At 40.6% G+C, this 13,939-nt stretch overlaps 1 protein-coding gene across 1 annotated transcript; it reads left to right on the forward strand.

Moving 5' to 3' along the window:
- The first annotated feature begins 532 nt into the window (after positions 1–532).
- MS4A1 (membrane spanning 4-domains A1) lies at positions 533–13,575 on the forward strand. The gene is made up of 7 exons (XM_036260126.1): positions 533–702; positions 5,562–5,736; positions 6,173–6,292; positions 7,470–7,526; positions 9,022–9,255; positions 10,505–10,606; positions 11,761–13,575. The coding sequence occupies exons 2-7, from the start codon at positions 5,578–5,580 to the stop codon at positions 11,977–11,979; spliced, it is 891 nt and encodes a 296-aa protein (XP_036116019.1). The 5' UTR covers positions 533–702; positions 5,562–5,577; the 3' UTR covers positions 11,980–13,575.
- The last annotated feature ends 364 nt before the right edge of the window (positions 13,576–13,939 follow it).

Raw genomic sequence — 13,939 nt, forward strand, 5'->3', positions numbered from 1 at the left:
AAAAACTTTCCCAGACAAGAAAAAGTTAAAGGAGTTCATCACTACCAAACCGTTATTATATGAAATGGTGAAGGGTCTTTTTGAAGAAAAAGATAAAATATATGAACAAACAAAATGAACAGGAAGAACAGAAACATTCTCATAGATACAGAGAACATTTTGTTGGTTGCCAGTCGGGAAGGGGGTTGGGGGAATAAGTGGAAAAGGTGAAGGGATTAAGAAGCACAGATTCATTGCTAGACTGACAAACCTCAAAGGGAAAGGGGTTGGGGGGGGGAGAAATAAACCAAAGAACTTATATGCATAACCAATGGACACAGACAATAGTGTGGGAAAAGGTGGGAGGGGGGCGGGAGTGGGGAGGAGGAGGTCAATGAGGGAAAAATGTGGAACATCTGTAATACATTTTACATCCAACAATAAAGATTTGAGAAGAAAAAAAAAAAGAAGTGAAACCTCCTGGTAGGGCAGAAACTTTTTTGTATATTCTTTGGCTCTGGTAAGTGTGTATCAAACCAGAGTTATTGAGGCAATGCCCAAGGTAGCAGAAGCCACTGGTTTCCTGTCACCTGGTATCTACCAGAGACAGATCCCAGGGCTGGTCTAACTCACTCACCCCTGGGTACTTGAAAAGGTAGCACTCGAGTGAACTCAGCAGCAAGCATCAAATCAGCCCTTGAGCCCAAGGCCTTGGAGACCCAGGTAAGGAATCAATTTACTCTGTTTCAATGACTGAAAGAAAGTGATGGAATAAGGTATAAGATGGTTTTGAAGACTGGAGTTTTTCGGCTTTAATTCTAGGGCTTCTCTGGTCAGGTTTTCTCATTAGTGTTACAATTTGAGGAGGGGTGATATCAGTGCTTGCTGCCCACCCACTCTCTTAATCAATCTCTCTCTCTTTCTCTCTCTCTCTCTCTCTCTCTCTCTCTCTCTCTCTCTCTCTCTCTCTCGTCTCTGATGCACTCGCGATTCTGGCCAATTAACTTCGAATCATGCTACAAAATAACACGTTGCAGTATGCACATAGATTAAAGCGCAGTTGCCAACCTGCTGGGCTCAAACCTGCACTCTATCACATTCAAGCCATACAACCTCAGGCCAAGTTACTAGACCTCTGTGTTCTCAGTTTCCTCTTCTATAAAACTGAGGCAATAGAAACACCCACTGCATTGTGAAGATTAAATGAGCTAAAATCTCGAAGTTCTTAGGACTGGTTGCCTGGTACCAAACAAGAAAATAACCAGTTGTGGCTATCATGAAAATAACTCTATTCCTCTTGCTTTAAATTCTTTTCTCTCCAAAGATATCTCACTAAGTATAAATATCCCTAGATGTTCTTAAGTCTGAGGCTAACATTTCTGGAAGGAGTTGATGGACACCAAAATGAGCCCCAAATCCTGCCTCAAATCCATCACAGAAACTTAGAGAAAGAGTGGGTACTGGAGACAAGAGGACACTTTAATGAAAGAGGACAAAATAAATTTTAACCAGGTCTTAATTGTTGTCTAAAACCAGTATATGATGTGACTCCCTTTCCCTGTTTCCCACAAAGTGGCTTTATCTTACTGGTTGGATCACTTTTTTTGTCCGATGCTCTGTGCATTTTATAAAACTGCTCTGAGGAAGCAGTTCAGTGTGATGCTCGTTCTAACATTTACTGAGCTCATAGTACAGAGAAGACAGGTTCTCTGTGTAATCCTGGTAGGACATTTCCTTGTGGGAATTGCACCCCACTAGAGAATTTACAATATGACATAGAAAGGACTCAACTGATGGCAAGTAGGAGTCGCTGCCATCGGTGGGAAGAGCAAGAAAAGCCTCGGGTGATGTCTTGTGGGTTGTTTGACTGAAAATGAAGAGGCAGGAGGAGCATTTCGCAATGGAGAAGATCCTGGGGAAAAGGCAGGAAGCGTGTCCAGCCCAGTGGCTCCCGCTCCCGTGGGGGGAGAGATGGAGCTTACGAAGTTAAGTAGAGCTGAATGGTGAAGGGCTTCTCCACAGACAAGGACAAATCGAAGAAAGAGTTCAAGCCCAGGAAGACCATGACTTAAGTAGTGATTTAGGGCATCTGATCACAGGCTAACATTTCTGGAGGGGGTTGGTGGACACCAAATGAGCCCTAAATCCTGCCACAAATTCATCACAGGAAGGTGGGGGGGGGGTTTAGAAAAGAGAAAGATTGAAGGCAGAAAAGCAAGATTTTTGTGCTTTAACCAAGAGAGGAAATGAGAACTGAATGCATGAGGTACTAGTGGAAATAGGAAAAAGGTTCACCTGTAAGATAAGGTGCACTGCAGAGGCTGATAGGCATGACCTGGCTGTTGAGTGACCGTGGGAGACAACGGAGTTGAGGGACAGATGACCCCAACTTTTTCAGCCTGGATGATGGGAACCAGAAACGAAGCAATTGGAGGGATGACACCCCAGGAGAGGCCAGTGACTGCAGCACAGTCCCTGAAGAGAGCAGTTCCAGTTCAGTGGCTGGGCTGCAACTGACCGTGAAGCGTTGATGAGTGACGGGGCGGGGAGGCAGTGGAGGAAGGGAGTGCAACCCTCAGCTTTTAAGAGGCTGTGGGTAGAGGACAGGGGAGACTGGACAGTGGCGAGGGACACTGCTAGATTAAAGAAAGGGGCTTTGGGACTGGAGGACATTGCAGCACATTTTAATCATGAAAAAAATAGGTCCAGTAGTTACAATTATTCTTTGAATGTTAAGTATCTTATAAATTGCAAGGTATCTCACGTTCTCAAAACAAAACTTTGAATAGAGAGATCACAGCGGTAGCAAGCAACGGAGCTGAGGACTGGCTCCTGCTACACAGCCTCACAAATAGTGAGAGAGATGATGCAAAAACTGACGTCTTTGAAGGACTCGGGTCTCCGCGAAAGGAGACGGGCTGAGATGCCCCGGCAGAGGGAAAGGAAGTAAGAGCATTCTTTCTCAGAGATAAGTACACAGGAGGCCAGAAGGGTTAAAAATGAGAAAGTATTTTGAGTAGCAAAGGAGGAAGTTGAGGTAACAAAGGGGAAAATTGAGGTAATGAAAGCTTTGAATGTCTCAGTAAATGATAAAGTTATTGGACCTCAAGGTCATTAATTCAAACCCAAACCCATGAAGGCTGTGACCTCTTCAGTGGATGGACAGAAACAGTAGTGCTCATTCCACACTGGTCATGGAAAAATGAACTTCTCTGAACCTCCATTTCCATGTGTGCAGAAAGGCAAAATGCCTACTTAGTGAGAAAGGTGTTGGGAAAGTCAGAACTAAACGCGTATACACTACCTGTGGCACATAGTAGGTGCTCAGTGAACAACTCTATGTGGTCTAGCCTGTGGTGCAGCAGGAAGAGCACCAGCGTCTGGTTGGGCTCGGTCACTGAGTGCAAGGTCTTCAACAAGGCATGTGTCATCCCTGGGCCACAGTTTCCTCATTTGTCAAATGAACAGAATGGTTTCTGAGGTTCCCCTGACTGGCTCTAAAAATTCTGCCTAGTGACCAGAATCCGTCTGTAAACTTCCTAGCGGGCTACATTAATCTATTCCTTTTGGTTGGTGGTCTTTTAGGGTGGTTTGTGGTACAAAGCAGATCCCCAAAACCACATGACATCTGATCATCTAGAGCTCTGACAAAATTACATGCAAAGCACTCAGTCAAAGCCTCTTCTATTCCCTTCAGCCTAAACAAATACTGTGTTTTCAACTGATTTATGGTCACCTGTCTATCCAAAGGAGAAGGAAGACGTTCATTAGTGAAGTAGACTGAATTTCTATCCCCTACAGGGGACAGAGCAGCCTGGTACCATAGATAACTCATTAGATAGGTCCAAGTCCTCATTTTAAAATCTCTACTAGTTGTGAAATTATGAACAAGTTACCTAATTCTTCTATGCCCTCACTACCTTTTGCACAAAATAGGGACAATGACTCATCCTTAGTCTACTCTTCGAGGCTCAAATGAGATGCCAGATGTGAAATCTCCTTATCACTATAAAGTGGACAGTGACAAATGCGAGGCCCAGGAGAGTCCCAATCATCTCTCTCATGGCACCACTGCAGTTGCCCAGCTCTGTGTGACTTCTGTGAGATAAGCAAGGTGGACAGTCTTGGTTCCCTAGTCTCCTTATATGACTTTCAGTCAATAAAGACAAGAACAAAGATGTGTCCCTAAAGAGGGACTTCCAGGGCCCAGGAAAGACCCAAAAGAATTCATGTAAGTAACTGACATAAACAAATGAATACCAAAAGGAAGCCCAAGGTGAAGAAGACTGAGCAGTCTTGAAATATTAGAGCCGGGAAAAACCTTGGTCATAATCACTGTCTAACCTCAGAAATGAATAAATTATGAATTCTAAGAACAAATAGCATTTACTACGTTCTCCCTACCTACTAGGCACTTTCACACGTAAACTTACTTATTTCCCACAAATGTCTGTGAAAGGAGTATTGTGCTCATTTTTTAGATGGAAACAATAGAAACAAATGCCCCTAAAGGTAACAATACTAAAAACAAGAACAGCAGCAAAAACAGCTAATAATTATTCAGACATGGGTACTTTATATACATTTATTTCTTCAATCATATTTACTAAGAAACCACTAAGATACTGGATAAGAGAGAACAAGGTCTCTGCTTTGACCGAATTTATATTCTAGTGAGGAGATTCAAACCATAAACAAGCAAGCAAATAATCAAGATAATTCCCCAAACACAGTGGGATGTTTTGGGGGAGAGTAACTAGGAGAATGCATCATAGACTGAGGGTTCAGGGAAGGCTTCTCTGAGGATCTGACATTTGAGCTCCACCTGAATAAAAAGACACCAGCCACCCACAGACCATCAGCCAATTTAAGCTTTATACCAACCCTATGAGACACGAATTATTATTACCCCCCATATTACAGTTGAACTTGAGGCTCAGAGATTTTTTAAAAACTTGCCAGAAGTTTCACAACAAATAGAAGACTCATGATTTGAATGTAGGCAATCTGAGTCAGGAGGCCATGGTCTTACATACAACCTTAGAGAACTTCTTTGAAGTGATTAACTCAAGATCACAGAATTAGTGGTAGAGGGCAGATGAGAATCAGCCCCTCTGGATTCCAAGGACAGCCAGCATCATACTCTGTCATGATGCCTCTAGTCCATTACAATGGACAAAGCAGATAAGCAAATGGACAAGGACAAGCCAATGCAAAATGCATTTTCCAATATTAAAACATAAGAAAAGCATCCAGGGATGAGACAAACAGGATATGCCTATATGAGCATGGTGTTCTTTACAAAGATAAATTATGCCCCAAATATAATTGTCAAGAATCCTGGCAGTGACCCCTGGGCCCATATGTCCATGCCTGGGATGCTCCCTCCGGATCCTGTCTTAGAACACAGCACTGGGTTTTGCCTCAGTTCCAAAGTTACAAGGAACAGGCCATATCTACCCTCAATGACACCCATGGAAAGGAAATACAGAAAAAAACTATTCAGGTTGAATGACACAAGATAAAAGACTACTGAAATTCTGTTCTCTCTCTCCTCATGTTGTTATTTGTCTTACTTTTAGGAGTTTTAAGGGTGAAATGACGACACCCAGAACTTCAATGAGTGGAGCTTTCCCAGCAGATTCTATGAAAGGCCCCATTGCCATGCAACCTGTTAAAAAAATCATTCCCAGGAAGGTGTCTACCGTGGTGGGTCCCACACAAAGCTTCTTCATGAGGGAATCCAAGGCTTTGGGGGTGAGTCAGTTGCTCTCCATTCCATATCCTAGGGATTCTCTGGCCTACAGAAGCAGATGCTGTAGGCCAGGTACAGAAACCCATCCAATTTGAAAGTATCTGATCCAACTGGAGGTATTCTTTATGTCTAAAATGGTGGGTCAAATCAGGGATATACAGAGTTTATCACAGTGGTCTATGTCCCCTTTTGATTTTGAGACTTGCATATTTAAGGATCTCCCATCCCAGTTCATCGCCAGCATCCTAGGCATATCTGCCTTAGAAATGCCCCAGGGGGTGAAGAAAATGAATCTGAACAAGACATATGTCTTGGCATCTTTACCACTTCCTTTGGGCATTTTACACAGGCCCAAAGCCAGGGCTTCCACCCTTACTTTTGCTTTCTGACTTGAAGATTATTTCAATTCACCCACCAGTGCCCATATTTTTTTCCCAGGCTGTCCAGATTATGAACGGGCTCTTCCACGTTGCTCTAGGTGGCCTCCTGATGATCCACAAGGAGGTCTATGTACCCATCTGTGTAACTATATGGTACCCTCTCTGGGGAGGCATTATGGTGAGTAAAAATTCACAACCATTGGGGAACGATGCAGACAAAAATGTTAAAAAACTCCACAGAAATATACCAGATTATTTCTGTGTTGAAGAAAGTTGAGTAGGAAATAGGTTGTCTGGTTAAAGTAATTTAGTGGAAAGATGGTTGACTAAATTGAGTATGAATACCATGGTTGAGTTAGTCACATGCTTCATGTGAAGTTGGAGAAAGATGCCCTATGTGAATCTACACAAGGAAGGAAGAATATTAAAAGAATGATCTCTCCAAAGTCAATTTGAAGGGGGCAGGGAGAGGAGCACAAGACATGTGGACTATATTGCATGGTGCTTCCGAAAGCAAAAGGGGATAGGAGCATCCCACTTCCAACTGGTCCTTCTTCCCTACAATCCTGTTTAGTCACTATTGCATGTGGTGGAATTAGTCTCGTCCCCAGTAAATCTCCCATTGCTTATCAGGAGAGCAGCATTCCTTATGGCTGTTTCATGTACATGTTTTCCAAACTTGTAAGCTTGTCTGGGTTGGGTATGGGGCAGCAGTGTTTATATCACCATTGGCTTTTTATAGTTGCTATGATAAAGATGAGTCCAAGGTTGAAATTTTCAGAAGAAGGGGAGATGGATTAGAATAAGAATTTTCTCCATTTTACAGCTTGAGCCGTAGAAAAGGAAAATGAAAAATAATCATTATCACTCCCTGTAGCAGCCAGCATTTTAATGGGGTGTCTATGACATTCAGGCCAAGTATTTCCTCCTTTGATTCATTCTTCATTGGCATCAGTTATATAAATCCTTGTGAACTACAAAGAAAAATTCTACAAAAAAAAATTTTTAAAAACTAAAATAAAACTTTTGAATTCACAATGTGACTTAATTGACATGGAAATGTGAATTCTGCTTCTTTGATTTTTATTATATTTCTAGTCACAGCTCCCTAGGGAGTTGAATAAAAGGCATAGATTCAGTGTACTTTAACCCGAATAACAGAAATATGACCATTGAAAAGTAAATGAATCTGATAAAAATGGCTGGATAGTCTAGTGAAAGTGGTTGAAAATGTGGATAGCTTTTTTACAATCTGTTCTCAATGTTAAAAGGTAATCTCCCTCTCTGTTTCTCTCCCCCTCTGCCGATTCTCCCATCTCCCACACCCTTCCCCACCACCACCTCTCTCTTCACAGTACATCATTTCTGGATCACTCCTGGCAGCGGCACAGGCAAACTCCAGGAAGAGTTTGGCAAGTAATCATATGTTCTTCTCTCCCACACAAAAATATTTAATTTCTCCGTTGAAAACAAAGACCCTAAAAACCTTTGGAAGCATAGTAGCATCGAGTTCTCTCAACCCTAAAAAGCAAAAGATCCTTTGCAATGCTGTTGTGATTTTACTTAAGAAAAACTTGGAAATGAGGTCTACCTGAAATGCTTCCATGGAAACAGAATGAAAGGCAGATGGGTGAAGAGCGTGCTTATGATCTAATGACTGATAATACTGCGTGAGACTAACAGATCTCTTAAAAAACTGTGTTGTTTCTCTCAAGCCACCATTTAGGACAACGGTCTAATCAATGCTATCATTGACTCAAGTACTAGTTAACACTGAGCTGTAACTTTGAGCTCAGTTTACCTCCATGTATCTTCGAGTTTTCACCTGTAAAATGGAGATAACGGTACTTGCTACAATATGACATTGTCATTAGGATGAAATGGAATGATAAAGAGGAAAGTGCTTCAGAAGCCTTTTCGCCGAGAAGAGTTCCACATACCATATGGGTCAAGAACTCACTAGCAAGTTTCCTCCCCCAACTTTTTACAACTGCTAAGTTATTATTGACTTGAGTCACTTCCAAAGCCAGGGAGAATTGAGATGCTTCTCTCTAGAGGTGGTCTAACAAACTCAGTTTTTTGGGGAAGAAACTATTTGAATGTCACATTGTTTTATTCTTCAAATATTGCCAGTCCTACTGACTTGTTATCTGTAGGTCATATAGTCAGGGATGAAATATATGTGTCTTAAAGAAATCATCAATAATCTCATACTGTCACATACATTTTCCTGTTTTGACCTTTAATTGTCCTCCCAAGGTAGAACACGCCCACTGACATCCTCTTACCTACGCTACCATAGGCATCAGCCCTAATGGTATTTTGAAAGACAACTGACTTGGGGCTGACTGCAACCAATGTCAGTAGGGAGCAGGTGGTGGTGTTATTCTTGCAGCTGTTTGTTTCCACTTGACCCAGAAGTGGACCCAGAAGGTTCTGCCTGCCCTTTCCTTACATATACCCACAAAACCATACCACTTCACTGAGATGGAAGAACCTCCTTCTCTCTCTCCCACCTACCTTCTTACACAGACAGATATAGTCAGAATACTATTTGTCTTCATTTACTCAACAAATATTTATTAAATGCCTACTAGGATAGTGACAATGGCAGTGAACGCAAGTGCAAGGGGACAATTTATAAGAATTAAGGGTTACTCCTACAGTTTTTTCTTCATAAACTGATTGGATGGTGATGGCATAAAATGAGATGGGGAAGACTGAGAAAGGAACAAGACTGAGAGATGAAGGTTTTCATTTTACAGTGACAGAGGGAAGTATGATACAGGATGATTTAGGTGTAGTACCTCTGCGAGTTAGAGGAATGAGATCTGGAATTCCTTCCTAGCTTAAATTCTCCAAAAGGAAATCAAACTCAATTAATTACTCTTTATGTCTCCATTTCAGGTCAGAGGGAAAATAATAATGAACTCTTTGAGCCTCTTTGCTGCCATTTCTGGAATAATTATTTTGATCATGGACATATTTAATATTACAATTTCCCATTTTTTTAAAATGGAGAGTCTGAACTTGATTAAAGCTCCTGTGATATATGACATACACAACTGTGAACAAGTTGACCTCACTGAGAAAACCGTTTTATATACACAATATTGTTACAGAATTCGATCCGTGTTCTTGGTAAGTGTAAAATTTGATTTCTTTTCAGAGAGGAAGTGTTGCATTTTTATTATGAGCATCAACTCTAGACCCAGACTGCCTGCATCTGGTACTTCCTTCCTCATGATTTTGGGCAATAATTTTAATTACACTCTGTCTCAATTTTAATAGTGAAATGGGGAAGGTAACTGTACTCGTCTTGTAGGGCTATTTTGAGGGATGAGTTAATATATGCAAAGCATTTAGAGCAGTGTCAGGGATGTAGAAAGTGCTATATAAGTGTTTGCCTTAACATTAATATTATTAATGGTATTACTATTTATTATTATTATTGTTTAAGGTGAACATTGAAGAACTACCTAAGTTGTTATGAATATCTTTTGCCTCAAGGAGTTTTTAGTGTAAAGTTTGAAAGGGGAAAAAAGTGCATATCCCAAGTGTGAAGAGGTTTCCTTGGTATGATACCACCTAAATAAAGTTGGATACAACTAATTTGGGACTGAATAATTATTTCTTCCTATATAGAATTAATTCTTCAACTAAGTATTACTCATTTACTTTCTATCAGCAACATGCATTAATTATTTGTTGTGTGTCAGGAGTTGTACTAAGGGGTAAGGTTATAAAGATACTAGTTGTTCTTTTATTTTCATTAAAAATGTTAATGTTAACATTATTGCAGGTGTCCCCCTTTTCCCCACTTTGCCCACCTCCACCCACCCCTGTTTCCCCCTCCCTTGTCTTTCACCAAACTATTGTGCATATCTTGGGGTATGCATATATGTTCTTTAGCTAATCCCTTCACCTTATTTGTCCAGTCACCCTCATCCCCATCCACTCAGGCAACGACCAGTCTGTTCCATGTGTCTATGCTTCTGGTTCATCATTTTGTTCATTAGATTCCACATATTAATAAGATCATATGGTATTTGTCTTTCTCTAACTGGGTTATTTCATTTAGCATAATACTTTCCATGTCCATCCATGCTGTTGCAAAGAGTGAGAGTCCCTTCTTTTTTACAGCTGCATAGTATTCCATTGTATAAATGTACCACAGCTTTTTTATCCAGTCACCTGCTGATGGGCACTTGGGGTGTTTCCAGATCTTGGCTATAAAGATACCAGTAGTTCATACAGTTAGCCATTACTCACCTAAAGAATTGATCCTTTAATCATTTGATTTTAGTCAACAGTCACTTACTGAGTGCCAACCCTGTTCTTATATTTTTTATTATTAAATTTTCACCCTCCTTTTTCTGTTCTTCTTTAGAGCCTTTTCACAGTGATGCTGATCTTTGCCTTCCTCCAGAAATTTGTAACAGCTGGCTCTGTTGAGAATGAATGGAAAAAGCTGTGCTCCAGACCCAAAGCTGTAAGTAGTAGCCACTGTCCTCAACCTCTCTCTAGGAAAATGTCTTACCAGAAAAAGGATCCTTTATAGGAAATGGAATCCAATGAGATTTTGAGGCTGGTTGCTTAATGAAAAATAGCCTTGGCATATTTCTGGAAAGCAGAAAATACCAATAATGAGCCCTGGCCAGTTTGGCTCAGCAGTTAGAGTGTTGGCCCGCAGACCAAAGAGTCATGGATTTGATTCTGGCCAAGGGTACATTCCTTGGATGCAATTCAGTCCCAGGCCTGGTCAGGGTCATGCAGGAGGCAACCAGTGGATGTGTCTCTTTCTCTCACATTGATGTCTCTCTCTCTCTCTCTCTCTCTCTCTCTCTCTCTCTCTCTCTCTCTCTCTCTCCTTCTCTTCCTCCCTCCCCCTCTTCCTCCCTCCCTCCCACTCTATCTGAAGATAAATGAAAAAGAAAAAAAGAAAATACCCATAATGAGGAAAAATGTATCGAAATTTGAAATAAGTCTAAAGGTTAGACAGAGGATGCAGTTCTATAACGTGCACACCCTCTTCATAACCTTTACTTCTGCTTGACTTCAGGCACCCAGCTTGATGCCATATGTAATGTGTAATAAAAGTAGATGGCTGTAGGTTGAAGGCTGATTAAAGCCACTAGCTCTTCCACTTTCTTTCTCAGTATTCCCTCCTTCCACCCCCAAGCCCCCTACACACATACCACCTTTTCATCTAATCCCTCTTCCATAACAACAGGTTCAAAGAAGCTCCACAACTGAGACATAGTAACATCTATTATCAACTGCTTCTGAACCTTAGAATGCCAGATTTAGAATAGAATTTAGGAACCAGCACTGACTCCTTCATTTTTCAGATGAGGAAAGTAGGATTAGAAGAAAACAATTTTCCCAAAGTTATCTCCAATAAAGGCAAATCAAAATGATTTGCGTGGCAGAGTGGCAAAAAACTGCTGACCTTGAGGATGAGTCTTGATAAGTAATGTCATAAGAATGTGAGCACCTAGGATATCAACCTTGGCACTTGGAAGCACATAGGGAATAAAACACATAGCATAAAAACAAGAAGGTATATGATCAATATTAGTATAGATTGTTGAGACATGCGCCAGTGATAAAGGTCAAGTAAATGTTGTGTCATTTGTGTGCTAGGATGTAGTTCTCCTGTCCGCTGAAGAAAAGAAAGAACAGCCAATTGAAATAAAAGAAGAAGTGGTGGAGTTGACTGAAGTATCTGCCCAACCACTAAATGAAGAAGACATTGAAATTATTCCAGTCCAAGAAGAAGAAGAGGAAGAAACAGAAGCAAACTTTCCAGAACCTCCCAAAGACCAGGAATCTTCACCAATAGAAAATGATAGTGTCCCTTAAACTCTTTTTTATTCGTTTGTTTTCTGTTTCCTTTTTCTCAGCATTAGCAAGAGACACATTTCCTCCCATTTTCCGAGGCACTCTGCAGTCTCCTCCACACCTGTCTCTGGTCTTTGCATGGAGTGAGTACAGCTCCCTCTCTCTCATTCAGAGAATATAGCTATTGTAGTAGATTGTGTCATAATGTTTCTTGCTTGGAGTAGTTTTCTTACATTAAAAAAAAAAAAGGCAGAATGTGATTTTTCACTAGCCTTTGCCTTGGATAAGCCATAGCAGTCACAGCAGTGGTTTTGTTGTTTGTTTGTGTAGTTTTATTTTATTTTATTTTATTTCTTCCCTTCTTAATAGGGAGACTCCACACCTGATGAAAAAGATAAATGACTGTTCCATGTCATCCTTAAACTCTCTCTAATTCCTACTACATCTACATTTTTGGTGGAGTCCTTTTACACCACTGTTTTTAAGGAAAGTAAAATAATGATAATAATTAATAATAATAATAATAATAATGAGAGATGAAATAAGTTCCTTATTTCATCTTTCTTTCTATGGGACTGACACTGTAGCACATTTCTAGAGCCTCCACACCCCGCCAGGGAGGCTCTAAGAGGCCAACCCCCAATCTTTTCTTTGTACAAACAGCACAGCTTATGCATGGCCACGTCTCTATGTCTTAACTTTCCCTAACTCCTGCTCTAGGCTCTTGGCTGCCTTGTCTACCTACTTTCAATCTCTAGGCAAGAGAAGAAAAAATGAAAAAGAACACCAGGCGTATCCACATCTCAAATGATAATCAACACTTGCATTTGTAGAATATTTTTCAGTCAAATAATTGCATTTGATCATGCATGATTAAGAGATAAATCCCTATTCCTGTTTTACAAATGAGTCAAAGAAGCTAAATAATGTGTACATAAGTAAAATAATTTCTCAATTGTCACAGCTGGTAATTTTGAAAGCCTTTTTCACACCAAGATCTTCTTATTCAAATCCTGTAATGTTTGAAATAACCAAATTGCCTACTCAGTGCCCACATAAACTACCAGAGCTAAGTCAACAGGATTTATCAAGCACCTATCCTCTGACCAGCACGAAACAGGTGTTGAGACAGACGTAAAAAAGTCAGAAATCAAATTTTACCACTTGGGGATAAAAAGACTTAGACCTTGAAAAACTACTTACATCATTAATATATAATTAGTTGTCAGATTACATAATGCAGACACTAAGTGCTACAGATATCCTGAGAAAGATCATGCTTGAAAATAACACAGTTAAAATGTCAAATCTCAGACGGCAGCCACTTTACTTCTCTATTCTTATTCATATTCAGAGAGACTAGTACCCTATGAAGAAAGAATGTTGACCTAGGAAGACATCACTATAATTTATCAACTACATCTGAGCATTTGCTACGTGTTGAGTGCTGTCAGATTCTGGCAGGTGCATAGACAATATAATTTCCACTCCCTATGATATTTCCATTTTATTAGGGGCCAGCAATAAAAAATATTTCCTCTGATTAGAAAATAAAAGAGGTAGGACATTTCTTCATCTATGTAAAGTCCTCAAAATTAGCTTTAAATAAATAAAACTATACGCATGTTCTTATCTGGGACAGATGATTCCAGCATGGTGTTTACTCCAGTCTTCTTGATTCTTGTAATGTTACGGAAAAGACTCAGACAGAACACCAGGGCAAGCAAAGAGGTTTCTTTATTTGCACGTGTGGACCCAGAGGAGCAGTCTCCAAATTCTGGGCCCCGAGTTGTAGGGCGCACCTAGCTTTATAGTGGCTGGGCGGGGCATTCTTTGGGCGCGAAAGCGGTAAGCAACTCACAGAAGCAGGAAGCGAAAGGGGTCATGTCATTTCTAAGATGGTGGCTCAGTTAAAGTGGCTGTTTACTTCCTCTATCATTCCCCCCTTTTGATGCTATTAGCTGCTATTGCTGCCAACTGC

Source organism: Molossus molossus, unplaced genomic scaffold, assembly GCF_014108415.1.
Source record: "Molossus molossus isolate mMolMol1 unplaced genomic scaffold, mMolMol1.p scaffold_m16_p_13, whole genome shotgun sequence".
Taxonomy (NCBI): domain Eukaryota; kingdom Metazoa; phylum Chordata; class Mammalia; order Chiroptera; family Molossidae; genus Molossus; species Molossus molossus.